This window comes from Sylvia atricapilla, chromosome 6, assembly GCF_009819655.1.
Source record: "Sylvia atricapilla isolate bSylAtr1 chromosome 6, bSylAtr1.pri, whole genome shotgun sequence".
Taxonomy (NCBI): domain Eukaryota; kingdom Metazoa; phylum Chordata; class Aves; order Passeriformes; family Sylviidae; genus Sylvia; species Sylvia atricapilla.
In genome coordinates this window covers 29,166,706-29,184,569 of record NC_089145.1, presented here as the reverse complement: position 1 = coordinate 29,184,569, position 17,864 = coordinate 29,166,706, and the positions used below count along the sequence as shown (strand labels likewise).

The 17,864-nt window shown below is 45.3% G+C and overlaps 1 protein-coding gene across 2 annotated transcripts in view; it reads left to right on the top strand.

The window, feature by feature from the left end:
- The window catches only part of GALNT16 (polypeptide N-acetylgalactosaminyltransferase 16), a 74,830-nt gene that overhangs the window by 36,746 nt on the left and 20,220 nt on the right, over positions 1–17,864 (top strand). For both annotated transcript variants that reach the window (XM_066321366.1, XM_066321365.1), the window contains exons 2-9: positions 527–702; positions 3,572–3,670; positions 9,662–9,729; positions 12,165–12,230; positions 13,283–13,404; positions 15,433–15,520; positions 16,500–16,584; positions 17,632–17,735. In XM_066321366.1, the coding sequence (XP_066177463.1) occupies positions 527–702; positions 3,572–3,670; positions 9,662–9,729; positions 12,165–12,230; positions 13,283–13,404; positions 15,433–15,520; positions 16,500–16,584; positions 17,632–17,735 (808 nt within the window). The remainder of the gene's footprint in view (positions 1–526; positions 703–3,571; positions 3,671–9,661; positions 9,730–12,164; positions 12,231–13,282; positions 13,405–15,432; positions 15,521–16,499; positions 16,585–17,631; positions 17,736–17,864) is intronic.

The following is a 17,864-nucleotide window of genomic DNA, read 5'->3' as shown; positions in this document are numbered from 1 at the left end:
GGTCATGTGCAGCTTTCAGCTGTATCAGGAACATCTGTGAGACTGGGTAAGTCTGAGCAAGGCCCAGCAGGGCACCTAGTAAATCAGCTGCCTCGGTGTTTGTATGCGGTAGTGATTGTTGAAAGGCTGAAACTGCTTTTCCTCAAAATCCGGTGTCTCATCCACCTTGGCTGGAGACTGCTCTCAGACGTTCATTGCCTGGAAGGATTTCCAAATGCCTGCAGTCTCACACATTCTGTGTAACAGGTGCTAAAGGGAATTTGGCTCTGCCTGAGCCATCAGGAACAGCAGCTTTCATCCTAAGCTCAGTCAGTAAGGATAGCGAAGCCTGCAATCTTCCTCAGAGATGGCAGTTTTAGCACCCTATCTGTGAGGACTCCTGCTTTCCTCTCCAAGCTCTTGCCTGTCCTGCCTTCCCCCATACCTGAGTGAAGTCCAGATGTGTGGCAACATCTGAACTTATTACCTCTGTCTAAACGTGGGCCAGCTGCTCTCCCTGATGCTGTGATGCTTGTCTCTGCTCTAGATGACGAGGGCTCCCCAGGGAGAGAAGAGCAGCCGGCGGGGTTTTGACGAGAAGGCTTACCTGTCCTCCAAGGTGCTGCAGGCCGGAGAGGACCCCTACCGCCAGCACGCCTTTAACCAGCTGGAGAGTGACAAGCTCAGCAGCGACCGACCCATCCGGGACACCAGGCACTACAGGTACCCCGCAGCCCCTGCTCCCAGCCCTGGCTGCTGCTTGCTGCAGGAGGCACTGCTCCCCACTGGCGGTCCGCAATGTTGGCAAAGGATATTTGGGGTTTTTCTTTGCCAGCTGGGGTCCACTGTTTCACTGAATTTCATGGTTCTTCTGGAAGGGTCTCAAATGCTTGGAGAACCTTGACTAATTCAGTCGCAGCTTGAGACTTTTCTAACATCTCTTTTTCCAGGTCCAGACATCATCTTGTTTTAGCACACCCTCCACTGCAGCTCGGATTGCTCCTTGGACAATTTTTTTTTTTGCCCAGCTGCTCCCACACTCATAGCTTCTCTCAGCATCCTTCTGCCCTGGCTGCAAAGTACACCTTTGTTGCAGCCTTGCTTTAGTCTGGTGTTCCTCACCTGCTGTGCCCTGGCTGCCTGAAGCTGGCTTGGTGCTTCTTTCCAGCCTGAACATCACTGCATGAGGGCTGCTGGGGTAGGGATGAAACTAACATGCAAATGCAGTGTGTTTTGTGTCTTGCAAAGTGCTTGTTGTTCTGTCCTTGTTTCACTGAGGGTGTATTTATTCTGCTGAAAAAAAGTCGCCCTTAAATTGCTGTTAGTGCTTGGGTAACTATTTTGTAGTTTCTGGAGTACAAGAAGGTAATGCTTTAGTACAAAAAGATTCTTGAAAACTGTAGGTTTAATAGTAATAGGATAGTGTACAATGGTCTACTTCAGTCGTAGACTCTACCTAGAACAATCTATGGTTCTAGGTATGTATGGTTGCAAAGCAACATTTCACAGCTGATGTGAGCAGGAAACCAGGCATCTAATTTGATTGAAATTGTGAAAGGGATGCCAGGAGACATGGAGAGCCTGCCAGCACTGACAGCCCTCAGAGTGCTTTTTGAAGGCAAGCAGTCAGGACAATTGTTATGGGATCCAAGTGTTGTGCTGCTGTTCTCCAGCACAGTATCTGGGACTGGCTTCCTGGTGACTCAGAGGCAATGGTTCCGTGTTCTGTGTTGCTGACAAGTCTCCCTGCCATGCAAAATCGCTGTTTTCTCTTAATCTGCTGTCATGTTCTGGCCTAAAACCAGCTCACTTCCAAGGTGAATTATTGTTTATTTTGATCTGTAATACCATACAGAGCATGCTTTTTGTGAAGAGCCTCATCTGTGCACTTCAGTCAGAAGAGCAAAATACATGTGATTCCCTGCAAATGTATAGCCATTTCAGACCCAGCTTTTCAAGGATTCCCTTGAGTAATGGAGAGTCCAAAGTACTAAATAATCAGAACAAAGAAACCAATTTCCATGTTTCTCCCTTTTATAGAGAGCAATTTGGAAATGAGTGATCTGTGCTTCACTATCTTATGTCACAACAATATTGGAATAGTTGCTGGGATGGCAGCTCAGGATGAGGACTTATTTCAGCTGATAGAAGTTAGAGTGTGGACCTGGCTCTTTGTTTAAGGAGTGGGGAAAGTCTGTAGGTCACTAAAATGTCAATTTTTCCTCAGGCGCCCAGGGCAGAGCATGGACATACTTGGCTTCACATCCTACAAGCTCCTTCTGTCTTAGCATAGCTGTTTCTTTGATCCAAAGCAAAGAGAGGGTCAACTTTCAAGCACAGACCTTGTCCTTGTTCTCTGTGATGCTGCAGTAATGCTGAAATATTGGGAAAACTTCCCCAAGTAGCACATACATCAGCCTCTTCTGCTTTTCCACTTCCTGATTCCTTAATACATTTTGTATGCATTACATCATGGAGTTACTTTAAAACAATAATAAATATGGTTGATCTCAGGTCTGTTCTCACATTGTCCACTTTATCAGGTTTCTCTGTATGTTTGGAAATTGCTGTGTGAAGTTGCTGTCTCCTTAATAAAACACTGCAATGAAAAAGTCAAACCAGTAGGATTGAAAGTGATGATAAAACCAATAACAGTTTAGCAATACTCATTAAAGAATAGTAAGTAAGTGTGGAAGTACAAGTAATGGGTCTAAAAAGTGCATTGTATTCCCTCTCAGGATGGAGATTCAGTCTATGTAAAGCCTTGAGTTGTTACAAGAAGGTATGTCTTCATCAAGCAGGAAATTAGAGCAGTCTGATTGCAGTCTGGCACTGTCTGAAAGTTAAGAAGGCAGACGCTTTGGAGGAGCAGGGCAGCCCAAATGAGCCATGCTTAGCATCTGCCAGAACTGCATTCAGGATTCACATCTGTGAGTTGTTCCCCTCACAGAAACTTGGTTCTCCACAGGGAGAAGCTGCCTGGTGCAAGTTAATACTTGGTTGTGAGTGTGAGAATGTATGTATGTACCTAACATTACCAAGTCAGATGAAAAGATAGAAAGAATTGCTCTTCATTGCCAGCGGGTCCATTAGTGTTGAGCCTCAGAAACTCCCTAATGCAGATCACAGAACTAGTTAGTGTTTTACTTTCTATGAAGTTTTGTGTTCAAAGAATTTGAAGTGCTTTATACAGCAATGCCTGGGTAAACCAGCTCCATGCATCATTAGCTTGTCTATGTCCTGTGCATGAATAAACAAGATGTTTTGTGAATCACAGGTAAATCCAGGGACTAGAATCCACTACTGAAACTTAGTTTACTATAAAACCTACATGGCCTCCTTAGCATGTAGCTTTGTGAGTTTAGGTATCACAGCCTCCAAACATTGCTTTTCAATAGGCACAGTTCTTTTTAAGCTCTGCCAGCCTTGGTGCAGGGCCTGCAGAGGCCTCCCTTGCTGCAGCTCAACTGTGCTGATTCTGATTTTCGCATATTTTAGCATTGTCTCTTTTTAGACATCCCAGGTACACTGCTGCAGTGGCTACTGTTGGGTAATGTTTGGCTCACACTTCTGCTCACACTTCTCTCTGCAGGTGCACTTCTGTACATTATGACACTGACCTGCCAGCCACCAGTCTCATCATCACCTTCCACAACGAGGCGCGGTCCACCCTGCTCCGCACGGTGAAGAGGTGAGTTCAGCTGGGCTGCCGGGCCTGGATGGGAGAGTCTGGGAGTGCCCCAGTGGAAAATTGGGCATTTTGCTGCAGCTACACAAGCAGGGTGGCTGCAGTTCCCTGTGTGATAGCGTTCTGCTCTCAAGCTGGCCCACTAGGACAGGCCAGAGGCTTGGATTGGCATTGTGGGCATATCTGCAAATGCACAGCATGTCTGCAGTTAGCCACTGTACGGATCCAATCCGGGGAATCATGAGCAGCAAGAAAGGGTAGCTGAGCCTGCATCCACAGGTGAGAACAGTCTGTGTGAGCTTGGCTTGGAAGAGTGAGGAGGCACCAAAGGGAACACTGGGTGTTGCTAGGAGCAGCAGAAGGGTGGAGGCTTGGGAGGGGCTGTGTTCCATAAACAGGAATGAGCGGCCAGCTCCCAGCTGGGGCACGTGTTACAGGTGCTGAGGCTGGCTCAGTGCGGGCAGGAGTGTAGCTTGCAAGTCTCTCAAGTACAAAGTCTCAGGGAGACCGAGTTCTTGCACAGGGTCCCTGGCTGGTAAATAGTTGCTGAACCTGATGGCCCACCAGGTGCTCCCTGGGGCTTTGCACACAGCTCCTGCTGAGCCTGCAGAACACTTGCTATCTTGTACCAGTGTCTCATCATATCTGAGTATCCGCAGTGGCCAATTCTAGCTAAGTAAATTGGTGGCATAGGGTCTGTCAGCAACCCCAGATACATGGAGGCTTGCAGTCATCTGTACCAGAAAGTGATGTTCCAGCTGTTCCTTCACTGCCCTCTTCCATCGCCCCCCCACAGAACCCAGGGAGGCTCTTTTCCTTTTAGTTTCCACAGAAAAAAAACTCTCTGGCTTCTCTAACTTATTAAGTAATTTCTCAACCTGTCTGAAGCCTGCAAGCAGGCCCAGGAACAGCCCGTTGAGGCTGAAGGGGGACTGAATTGTCTGTGTAACAGTTTGAGCTGATGGTATCACTAACAGCAATGCATTATTCGTCATTGCCACTTCTTGCCCTTGACAGGTCCTGTGGACTTAAAGAAATGTGCTATGTGAATAAAGAACAGGTGTTTTCCAGTTGTTCTCATGTCTGGCAGGCTGGGTTTCTGCCACCAAGTTTGATGTTATTGAGTTTCCAGAGACCTGTATATATTACATTGACATGTTTTGTCTTTTTATTTCTGTTATTTTCCTTTCATTTGAACCATACAATGAGTCCTACAGAGTCACTGTCCAGAAAACAGGCAGACTTGTTTGGAATCATGGTGCTGCTAGGGCAGCTGGGGGAGATTTCTGTCTTTCCAGTCATAGGTCAGACAGTAAATAGCTGCTGAGAAACCATGGTAGTATGTCCTACTTTTTCTTGTCCTGGAATGCCCAGAACTGGACACAGCACTTAAGATGTGATATTACCAGTCTCTCAGATTTAGTCTCCTGCAACCAGAGCTCCCAAGAAAGACCTTGAAAATTGGGTGACCCACCTTTTCAGATTGGTCCCTGCAATGCTGCTGCCACTGGAGGAGTGCTGTTGTGAGGAACTGGCTGCACTCTGCTGTGTATGGTGCTGTCGATGGAATTTCCTCTCAGACCACTGGCCAGAGCTGGGGTCTTCATTGCCAGACTGTTTACAGCCAGTGCATGTGATGGATTTACTCCTTTCTTAAATCACATCAGAAGTGCCAATAATTGATCCCTGTCTCATGAGAGCTCCTGAAGGCTGAGTTCTCCTTGGTCTTTACAGTATTTGCAGTGCCACACAACCAAGCATTGGCCAGCAGCCTCGACTGTGAGCACTGAAGAGGTACAGAGGTACAGGTTCACATCATGGCTGCACTGCTAGAAGAGGCATAGGCATAAGTCTGACTTACAACATCAGGTTGACACTGATGTTATAGAGGGATTTGACAGAGCTCTTCAGGGCCTCTTCTGTAACCTGAGAGTCCCATCTTTCAGCAAAACTCATCTGAATGTGCCAGGCTGAATTACTGCTGTGAGTGTAATTGTTGCTCAAGTCACATACACAGCGAGTGCACCAGTGCTATGTAATTACTTTGCATCCCTGGCACTTCAGGATAAGTCAAGTATCAAAGGGACAGGACTGTTCTGTTCTGTTGGGTTTATGACCTGGCTGTCAGTCTGCTGAGGACCACAGTGATATTAAGCAACAGGAAGTGTATAATTGCACTGCTTGCTTACCTGATGACTAGTCAGGCTTGCAGCTTGTCATTATTTCTATATCTGTAAAAGGTTTCTTAAACCAGGTAGAGCATGGTTATTTGGATAATTAGAATGAACCATTTGAGATGCATCTGGTGAAAGTTAAATATGATTCCACTGTTATTATAGGCCTTTTCCCAAGTTCATTTATCATGATTACACTGTGAGGGTGCTATAAGAGAAATGGGTGTCAAGGAGGAAAACTGATGGAAATGAGCAGAACTAAAAGCAAAATTTTCTGAAAACATTTTAGAGGCCTAATCTTTTGAGATGAGTAGAAAATGTATTACCAGTGGAAATTTTCATACGTGAGGTCTTTGCAAGTGTGGCTTTTAAGTGTCTGAATTTGGGCACTCAAAAACCAGCCATAAGATTTTGAGAAATTCTAGAATGAAGTATATGAAAAAGGTACTGGGATTGAACTGATCTTAAACCCAAAGGGAGCCCAAATGCACTCCCCTGAGCCAGATACTGGCCTACTGCGAGGTAACTCAATGAGGTAGCAGTGCTGGTACCAAAATATCTTGGGAAGTGACCCAGGGATGATACTCCCATATCACAGGCTTGTTTCAAGGTAATCTAAAGCTGGTGGCTTTAGGGGCCAGATCCTGATCTGGACACCCTTCTTGCTAACCTCACATGCACATGTGAACACGTGGACTTAAACGCCTCTGGCACCTCAGCAGTTGCCTACTTCTCCCTCCTGTCTCTGGGATCTCTGCTGCTGGGTGGAAGCAACCAGAATGATGCGCTGTTGTTGCTCCTTGCGAATGGGAGAAATGTTTGTGTGCGAGGGAGACGGCGAAATAGAGGAGTGACCGTGAGGAGGAATCATGTATTCCCTCAAGCACTGTTGCTTGTCCCTCCTGGTCTTAGAGGCAGCACGGGCTGCATACCTGCCTTCTGGTGTAGGCTTCAGCCATATGTTTTCAGTGTAGAGGGAGACAACCGGTTAAAAATATCCAGCAAGAGTCTAAAGAAGGAGAATAGCAGCGGGGGGCGGGGGGGAATGGGAAATGGGCTGTCAGACAAAACCTTGAAGATGCCAGTTCAAATGGCTTGTTGTTGGCATCCTCAGTCCTGCAGGAGACGTGTGTCAGTCAAGAGCTGCTTGCCTGCCTTGATCTCCTTTCCTTGCTAGGACATAGCTGTCACTCTCACATCAGTCACTTGCTTGGCATCCTGTTCTCCTTCAGAAACAATTGTCACTCAAAAGGCATTTTATATGATTGATGTCTATGCATGATTAATCATTAAGCCATACCGTCACTTCTGCTGCTGTGACTATTCTTGCAGAAGAAAAAGTCAAGTGCTTTGTTTTTTGGTCCCTCTCTTTCTCTTTCTGATTTCAGAAAGTTGTTATTGCAGGAACCTTTTGGTTTTGATGCAAATGTAAAGGTGAATTATCAGGCTCTAAGTCAATGGATTTGAACAGCTGTCAGTGGTTCAGTGCAATGCAGAGGGCCTGTAAAAATTCTGATTAAGAGAATGCTGCTGTAATGCGAGAGCATTTGGTGTAGCATCTCATTACAAGAACAATTTAAATAATGGCAAAAAAGATATTATTTTAGAGCAAGGGGAAAAAATATACTCTTCTGGTAACATCCAGAATAAACAAGATTATCTGTGAACTCAGGGGGGATGGACAGAGGAGACAAACTCATTGGCAGAGCTGATGTCATGTTCATGCAAGAGAGAAATGAATCTGATACTGAAAGAAGGAAGCTGTGAGAAAAGGCAAAGGAGACAGGGAATCCATGAGATGAAGGGGGAACATTCCATGTTTCTGCTGTAAAAGCCAATTGTCATTTGGATTTTAGAATTCTAATAATACATTTTTGTGCCTAAAAATGTTTGTCATGGCAGTCTCTACACCTCAGTGAGGGGAGATATTAGGACTACTGTGCTCCTTGTTAAAAAGACAGAGACAACAAAGTGCAAAGAAGATTAAGTACCTTTCCCAAGGATTTACAACAAGTTATTGCAGAGCTGAGAGAAGAACAGGGCACTGTACAATGAGCTGTGAACTCCTCAAGGGATATGTTCTTTCTGCTGGGGAATCAGTGGGCAAGTGAACAACAGAGAACAAAATGAGGCTTTTTTCCCAGTTACGTTGAGTTGGAAGACCTGAAACTTGTGGAGAAAATGTAAGCATTGCCAGTAGTCAAGCTAGTGCAAGAAGGTGTAGAATACTATTTTGCAGCCATTATACTGCAGTCTGTCTGGCTTGTTTTGCGTTGTGTTTGCACAGACAAGAATTTCAGTGCAGGGCAACCTTGTCTGTAAAATATGCAGATGATGGTTGTTCTGGGAGAAGCTGCACTTAGAATGGCACAGGAACATCCCCCCACCTCCCACCCCACCATACTAGAGGATCCAGAGAGACATAAACCAAGAGAAGCAAATGAGATTCAGCATTGGAAAATGCAAGCTCAGTCATCTAGGGACATGTAAGCTCAAAATACAAATACTATCAGAGGCGTATAAAGCAACGTGAATCTGAAATAGTGTGGGATGTGATACTGAGCAGCAGAACAGTCAGAATTGTGCTGTATGAGAAAGCAGAAAACTCTTCCAAACTGAGGGAGCTTTGGTTCTGTATGCAAAGCCATCAGTGGTGTTACTTAACGAGATGGCAATTTATTTCTCTACACCTTCATTTCTGGAAGTATGGGGCTATTCTTCTTGTCTATTTCCTGTATAAAGCAACCACACCAACAACAAAATCCAAAAGAGAAAAAAAGCCCCAAAATTTTCTCCGGTATTGCTCAAAAGAGCAGGTGCCACTAAAATGAGACAGGTTGCTAGAACTAGGAGGGCAGTGTTTGCTTCTATTTTCAGTATTAAAATTTGCATAACTGCCCTCTTCATTGGACTGCCTAAGCATCACTGAGCAACCTTGTTCAAGTTAATGAGGACCTGCCTGTGCACAGAGGAGGAGGCTTGTTGGAGGAGGCTTGAAGGGGGAATGTGTTATGTGATGGTAGTAAAGCCATGGAAAAAGAGTTCAAGCATTTTAAATGAATGAGACTGATAAAGGAGTCAGAACTGAACCACTCAGACTCCAGAGTACCACAATGCTTTGACATCTGAGGAGGGCAGAAGCTTTTTTCTGCTTTCCTCATGTGTGTCCTGTGGATGCAAACTCAGTGCAGACTCAAGGGTATTACATGGTGTGGTACAACCAGCCTGAGGAAAGGAGGTGCTTTCAGTGAGTGTGGTGCTGGTTTGAAAGACAGACAGGTAACAACCAAAAGACAGGGAAAAAAATCCAAATCCAGAATACTGACAATGTTTCCTTCCAAGGAAGGGAATTGATGAGAAAACCCAAGCAAGTCACACCTGTTGCATTGAGATAGAGATCCTTGCTGGGGAAAGTGGCAGCTCTTTATGCTCTCCAGCAGTGATGACTTTTACTGAGAGGCTGGCATATGGGAACTACCATCGGGCTGCCTCGGGACAGGTGCTTCTCTCCATTTCACGTCTCTTTAGGGGCAGAGCATGCTGCAGCATCCTTTGCTAGCTGCCCCAGGCAAGTCCCACAGTCAGCTCCTGGCTGTGGGTCCTTCTAAGGTCTGGCTGAGATGCCATAGCTCTCTGGGATATTCTCACTTGTAGTTTGGGCCTGCCAGTGAACGCTGTTACAAGGGCAAGGGCACTGCTTCCACTTCACTGGAGTTTGGTATTCCTGCTGTAACGCATAGCACAGCAGATTTCTATCAGTCCGAACATGGTCATTATTGTGGCAGCTCACAGTGGCTTTTTCTTTTCTGTGTCCCTGCAGTGTTCTGAACCGCACCCCTCCCAGTCTCATCCAGGAGATCATTTTGGTCGATGACTTCAGCTCAGATCGTAAGTTTGGACCTACTTCCTTTACACTTATTTCTTCCCTTCTGTTTTCCTGTTTTTTGTTTGCTCTGTGGAGTCCTCCTCCCTCACAGATTCCCTCTTGTCTGTATGCAGGAGAAAAAGAGAAGAAGTGTGTGTTTAGTGTCCATGCATGGCAGAGGCCAGAGCTTCTTCCTCTCTTTTTCTTTCCATTGGGTCTTCCTTTTCTGTCAGTGTGGCAGATTTTGCTAGGTTGCCAGAGATCTCTGTCAAGTTTCATTATGCACCATTTGGTGAGCTGTTTAGTAAGATTTATATGTAGCAATGGTGTACATGAGCAGAGCAGGTATTTACAGAACAAGGGACAAGAAGAGGATGCAGTGGAGCATACAGAAAATTTCTGCCTGGGGTCCTGCAGGCAGGCCTAGGTGAGACTGGCTGTCTGCCTCCGTGTGCCTGGGATCCCAGATGACTGTGTGGGAAGCTGTGGCAGAATTACTGCTTTGGACAGCACCATACTTCCCTCTGCAGCTTGGCACAGGGACGGAGTGTCTATTGCATCAGTTCCACCAGACCTGCAGACTGGAGGCTCTGGAGTCTTTCTGTCTGTACGGTTGCTCTTGCTCCTGGCTGTTGTGTAGTTGTGAGGTGGTGGGGATAGAAGACTTCTTGCTTCTCCCATGATGTGTTCTAGATTCAAGGTCAATTGAGTTATGTACCATTTATAATAATTGATAATTACTCCTCCAGAGCACTTTACAGATAGCTGCGAATGCCCACCTTGGCCTGCTGAGGTAAGGAAGCAATGTTGTTTTGATTTTGAAGCTAAATGCTCATGTAGCTTTGGCCGCAAAAAAACGTTTTTGAAGGTGGATGCTGAGATGAGGGATTTAAGTTTCTGAGGGCCTTACAGTGTGTTTTGAATCAGTACTGAGCTGTGCTCAGCTGTTTAATTTGTTTCTGAGCACTTCTGGCAAACAATCCTAGGTGTTCCACATTCTGCACCTAAAAATTCAGGTTTTAAGGGGCAAAGTGTTCCAGATCAACAGTGATGGATTTCTGGTACCTGTTCTGCATGGGGTTCAACCAGACACTCCCATTTAGGCTCTTCAGTTAATAGAAAGATTTTTAAAAGGCTCCGTCCTGTCACAGCTCTTATTTTTTCACTGGCAGCTGGGTATTTGTGGACGTAGTCACTTCTCTGAGGCACGTTCATCGAGGCAGTTCAGCACATTTGAGTTCTGACACTTTCCTTTAATACCTGCCTCAGTTTCTCCATATATACTGAGAGTCTATTGTCTTTATCAAGTAGCTACAGGCAGAGTGATGTGCTCCGCTCCTGCGGAGCGAACAACTGAATAAGGATTCTCATACCTGAAGCTGTGACTTGGCAAAGAGAAGAGCATTGCCTTCCCTTGTAGCAGAGTTCCAGCAAAATCTTGATGTTCTATAGGTCAGCACACCTGCCACTTTCCTTGGATGATGCAGCATCTGCCAAAGTGCCGATGTAAGAGCAGTGTTTCAGATTGCTCGTATCCTCGAGAATGGAAATGCTTGTACAGGAACGTGCTGAGAGGTGCACTTTGGCTAAGGGCCTTGGCATTCTCCTCAGAGTGCTCAGTCTGTAGGAAGATGACAGCAGGAAAGAGGGAGCATGAGACATGAAAAGGAATATGTAATAAACATGGAAATTGGGGTGAATTTGATGGAGCAAAAAAAAAGAGCAAGTTAGAAATTGGTGTTCCTATGACATCTGCTAAAGCATGAATAGAGAGGATGACAGAGAACAGAAAGACTCCGTGCTCTTTGGTATCTGGCTGGAGCAGGTAACTGTTCCTCTCCCTCATCTTCCCTAGGTAATGTGAGTGAGGGATGCCAGGAGTTTCTGGCAAGCTGCCACCAAAGCCCTTGGTCAGGCATCTGTGTGTCAAAGTGATGGTATCTCCAAGGAAGCAGGTCATATCCCAGTGACCTTTATTAAATAAAATCAAGTGGAAACTGCCCTGAGAACAAATGGCAGGAAATGCCCAGATGAGCCACTGGAGGCAAAGAGAACGAATAAGATCACTTTTTGTTACAGAACTCTCTTTTCCTTGGCTCTTTGGTGATTTGCAGTCCTGCTTCCCTGTGTTCCCTCCATTTCATTAGTGCCCAGTGTCACACTGCTGGCACATGCCCCATTGTTCTTGTGAAATGCTGAGTAGAGGAGATGGAGGCCTGGCTGCTCAGAGGGTTGGGAAACATGGGCTCAGCTGCCTGAGGAGGACAGCAAGCAGGCAGTGCTCTTGTGTGTACTCTATAGACAACAGGACTGAAGCCATCAGGCTGATTAATGTGATGTTAAGTGAAAGCAGAATCTCTCCTCCCATGGAGAAGCAGGAGGACAATTAATTGGGACTCTCTGTTGAAGCCAAATAATTCATGCATGTGTACTAAATGTCTTTTTTGCCTTCCCCAAGCTGAGGACTGCCAGCTCCTTACCAAGATCCCAAAGGTCAAGTGTCTACGAAACACCCATCGAGAAGGTGAGTGTGCAAAATTTCCTCAGTAGAAAGATTTTGCCTATTTTTCCACATGCCCCTGATTGCCTCCCAGCTGCATGCATGCAGTTTCTTAGGGTTTGTTTTTTTCAGTATAAGCATTTGGAAGCTCTGTGGAGGGAGAACACAGCTTATCAACTCCGAGGCTTCAGGGGTCTCATGTAATACTTAAACAATGACAAGTGGTGTTCAGAGGTCTTGGCTGGAACAAATACTACATTTTAAGATCTTTGTGAATAAAGATCCAGATGTAAGTCTTGTCCTTTTAAACACAAGCTGACTCTTGCACTGTCAAGCACAAGATAACAAGCTGTGTAGGAGACACAGGAGAAGAAAAAACAATCATGTATTTACCATAAAGAGGTACAATTAAGGGAAGTTTTTCCTCATATATCTGCTATGTGCATAAATGACTCTGACTTTCCCAGCTGCTCTTTAGTTTGACTCACATGTGCTGGCTTATTTCTGAAGCTGTCAGTGCACACCAGGTTTGGAGCCAGGATCTGGAAGGAGAGACAAAAATGACTGTTTAGTTCATAAAGAGCATCCCACGCAGTGGAGTGGTCTGTAAGAAAGGAGTAATCTGAGAGCCAGGCTGATATCTCTGCGGGGTAGAGTAAAGGACAAATGGGAATAAAGCAGATAAGCAGTAAGGAAGGCAAAAAGCAGAGAGGAGAATTTGGCTGTGGGGAATTTGTGATGGAGGCAGCAGGGTGCTCAACGGAGAGAGAGTGAACAGGCAGCAGCCAGGGGTCTGTGGGGAGGGCTGAAAGGGAGGAGCAAGGAGCCAGGTGGAAGTTCTGTGTCATGGACAGAAGTGATAGGAGAGGTCATTCATTGTGTGCTGGGAGGGCTCATCTGACTGCCCCCAGGGTATGCCCTGTCTGAAGCTGCTCTCTGCTCCTGATAGAGATGGGATGTAGGAGAATCACCTGCTCTTCCCCTGTAAAAGCCACACAAAGTATTTTTTCTGAAGGAGGCTCAAACATTTCCTTTCCTAACCTTCCTGCCCCTTTGCTGTCCTTTTCTCCTGGCAGGGCTGATTCGCTCTCGGGTGCGAGGAGCTGAAGTGGCAGCTGCTGACATCCTCACCTTCTTGGACAGTCACTGTGAGGTCAACAGCGAGTGGCTGCAGCCAATGCTTCAGAGAGTGAAAGAGGTGAGCACCATGTCCTGCTCTGGGATGGATGGAGCTGCCCTGTCTTGTGCTGTTGGATTCTTTGCCCTCACATGCATCAGCAGAGCTGGTGATAACAGGGCCTGCCAAGGTACTCCTCAGGCAGACTGTTACAGAGCGAGGTACAGCCTGAGCTGGATGGGCAACAGATCCCTGATGGGATTCTGCCAGTGGGATAAGGCAGGAGGTGCAGAGTGATGGGATGCAGTGCTGAATGCTGGACCCACCAACTTGTCCCTCTTGTCTCCTGCAGGCATTGTGCTTCCTCGTCCTGTGCACCTGTATGTAGGACAGCCCATTGGGCAGCATCCATTGTGCAATTTTCCCATGGTTTCCATCTCCCTTGCTACTGGACCCTCCCCTCTGCCTTGTCACTGCAAAAATTTTTGTTCCATTAATGTTCCCACTGAGTTGCCACCATACATCACCTGCATACAGGCAGCTTCCAATCACAGAGAAGCTGCCTGTGAGTGCAGGGAACTCCCTTTGATGGTTCACTTGGCAAAGGATTGATGTAAGGCTGGAAGAATGAAAACGAGGCAGAAATATTAGCAGCTGTCACCCCGACTGCACTGTAGAGCTGTAGGGAGAGATCATACAGCTCTGCTGTAAGAAAAGGCAGGGGAGAGGTGATGGAAGAAGCCCTGCTTGCAAGTGGCTGTGATTGTTCCCCTTTGAAAGGAGGATCCCATGAAGTAACAGGGCTCAGGAGAAGGGGTGGAGGCTTTAATAGTGCTTTGTAATCATGTCTTATTGGCTTAATATGAAAGAGCAGATGTAGGTGAAACTTCAGAAATGATGAAATAAAAGCTTCTGCTTTTTATTCTTGTTCAATAAAGCCCATAAATGTTTACTTTACATATTGGTGTTTAAGTCACACTGCAGCACCAGCATAGGGGTTCCTAAGCAGAAAAACCTCACTCATTTCTTTAGGGAGGGATCTGAATTGCAAAAGCCTGTGTGCTAATTCTAGTATACAAATTTTTTGGTGAGAAGATTTCAAGTCAACCTATTTCTGACCTACTTCCTACATTTTTGATGTGCATCCTATTTCAGATTTCAGTCTTGCCCTAGCCAGTCCTGGCACAGATTGGTTGGAGTAGTGGCTGGCACACCAGGCTGCCAGGTGGGTGCTGGAGTCTCAAGCTGGGCAGACACACTCTGGCTGGGCAACCATCACAGCTCAGAGGGGAAAAAACATGAATCCTCTTACCAAGGATGTCCCATCCTAGCCAAGTGTGGTACCTCATGAGGAGATATTGTAAGGCACAAAATGAAGGTTTGATAGGAAAGGCATGGATGCTGGCAGCTGTCTAATAACAAGGTGCTGTTTCTGGTATTGCCAGCTCAGTTTCATCTCATATGTCAGCTGTCACAACAGTGTCTTTAATGCCCTGTCTTGTGATGTTGAAAAATTGTTCAACTTCTACTTACTAAAAGGATTGCAAAAGAAAACTGTAAATGTCTATATGCCTTAATGGCAATAAAGTACTCACAATGCCTTCATATTATAATGTATACAATTGTGTCATATGCATTATAAAGTCTGCACATGAATCTTAAATGTGGGGTCTTGATTCATAGTACTTCTTAGGAAAATGTTTTATTAGGGGTTTGATAATTTCTAGGGTGATGATAATGAGTTAATTCAAGGATGGCTGAGCAGAAGCTGTGCTGTCAACAAATATCAAAAGGAAGCACGAAACCCTTGGGACAGTGATTGATGCCCTGTGACTTGGGCGGGAAATAAAGAGCTGTTTCTTAGCAGCATTCCTAGGTACTGGAATCCGACTCCATTCCCCACATCTATGGAGTGCAGCTGGCTAGTATCCACCATCTCTGTGTTTGGATTTTGTGGCCACAGATCCCTTGCACAGCTACCAAAACCATATTGGAGAAACCAGACAAAGATTTACATGTGCAACTTTGTGTTTCCTGATCTCTGGCAGCTTTGCTGGACATTCAAGAAACCCTGACTCGGTTTTTTCCCCCTTTCTCTCTGTCCCTCAGGATTATACCCGAGTGGTGAGTCCAATCATTGATGTTATCAGCCTGGATAATTTTGCCTACCTGGCAGCATCAGCAGATTTGAGGGGAGGTGGGTATAATTAATGGCTTATGTAAGTTAGACCTCAGGGATAGTGCATGATAAATAAGTTGTGTTCTCTTCAGCTTTCCAAGAAAACAGTGATGATCTTTCCTGACAGGTTATCTGTCCCTTCTTCTCTACAACTTGCAAAGTCAGATCTTTTGAAGAGTTAGAACAAAACTCAGCTAGTATTTTCTTGAACTTGATACACTTGATAACATTTAGCAGTTTTAGAACTTAGTTAATTGCTTAAATTTCCCACCATGTCCTTGCTATGCTACATGTACAATGGAGTCTGGCAGGCACTTCCAGTTGCTGCTTTGATCTGCCAGGCTGTCTCATGGCATCTTCTGAAAAGCATTTACACCTCTTCCCTCACAGCTGAACTTGCTGCAACTGTTCCTGTGTCCGCCCCACTTCGTGGTGCCCTTCTACATCTTTTATGGCTGGGGCTCACTTCTGCACTGCTTGCCAGCCAAAGGCTACCTGTTCTTTGGCTACCCTTAACAATGGTATCAAGTTAGTGACTGTGCTGTGCTCTGCTATCCGCCATAGACCGTCTGTAAATACATGGTAGTCTTGAAAAACAAGGCGGTTACAGTGATCCGCAGGCCTTCGTTCCCAGGATATATCACATCCCACAAAGTCCTTTATTAAATCCTCATAACTCTGGCAGACAGGGTTTGCCTTTGGTAAAAGAAAGTGGCCAAAATACAATTACATCTCAGCCTGACAACACTCTCCTGAGAGTGTGGAATATGGAGTGAAATTGAGGAGAAATCTGTAATGCCAAGGAATGATGGTGCCAAGACAGAAGCTGGGGAGGCCTACATTAGGATAGGCTGTTGCCATTTTGGGTAGACTGTGAGGGAGGTCAGGGAAGGAACACAGGGATAGCCTGTGATATAAAGGTGCAGACTATCACTGAAGCTAGTAGTACTGTTTTTACAATTAGAAAACCAATTTGGCATGTCTTTTTCCTTTTCAGGGTTTGACTGGAGCCTTCACTTTAAGTGGGAACAGATTCCTATAGAGCAGAAGATGTCCAGGACAGACCCAACTCAGTCTATAAGGTACACTCTGATGGACAGAGTACAGTTCTCCAAATACCTTTACTAAGCCTTCACCAGTGTGGCAAGGAGGGTACAGGGCACAAAAACGAGCACAAAATGCCACAGCATTCACTTGGCATTTTGGCATCACATCTGTTTGTCATTGATGATGACAAACTCGTCATGTTGTTTTCTGAATACCTTGAGGTCTATACCCTAAGTGTGAGAGTACTGCTCTCTGAATATTGTAAGAGTAGTGATTATTTACTATCATGAATGCCACTCTACAAGCCACCTCTTCTTCTATATATTTGTTCTTGTGTTCTCCCTAACTCAACACTCTGGATGCCTCAGAAATTGCTTTGGGGTTTTTTAGTTACTTCCATCTTTCAGGTTAAAGCTTAAAGAATGAAGCAGATAAACAGTTATTCCATATGTGTAAAGCAGATCAGAAAACTGAATCTTACCTAGTAATGTGGGCATAGAATTACACCCACCTACTAAATCTGAATGTCCATGGACAAGAGATTCTGTTGGCTGGAACACTTGTTGCCAGCCTCACTGTAGGGTACATGGCTCTGAGATATGTAGTGTGTAACAAATCCTAATATGAAGAGTTATGGTACTTATCTGTATAGGCAGACAGCTCCCTATTTGTAATGTAAAAGTATAATTTAATTCCTCTGTGTAATTTGTGAGCCTCTGTTTTGCACTCCAGAAGCAACCAGCTTGCTACCAGCAGAGCAGTACCTGCAGCAGCCTGTCACATCCTGTCTAATTGGTGAACACAGTCATCAAACAGTGCCCATCATTCCTTCACAATGTGCATATTTGTGTAAATGCAAAAGACACAGCATTGCTCTTGTAGTGCTTTGAAGACTATCTAACAAAGGCATGAGGATGATCTAGTGAGAATCATCTCAGAAATCTGCTGGAGGTTCATGTTCCAGCTCTTCTATTTTTCTCTTTTAAATGAGGCCTGGACAAATTGTCTGCCATTTAAAATTAGGTTTGTGGTACTACATATATGTCTGATTATTTTTTCTGTATTTCTGTTTTCGCTTCCAGAACCCCTGTCATAGCAGGAGGCATCTTTGTGATTGACAAGTCCTGGTTTAATCACCTGGGAAAATATGATACCCAGATGGACATCTGGGGAGGTGAAAATTTTGGTAAGTTAAGGATGTTTCAAGTGAATGGCACACTAATGCAGAACTGCTTCCCGGTCTTCATTTCTTACCAGAGCTGTTTTTTTGAGAGAGAGGTCTAATCTGCACATCAGTGTAGTGGTCAAGTAATCC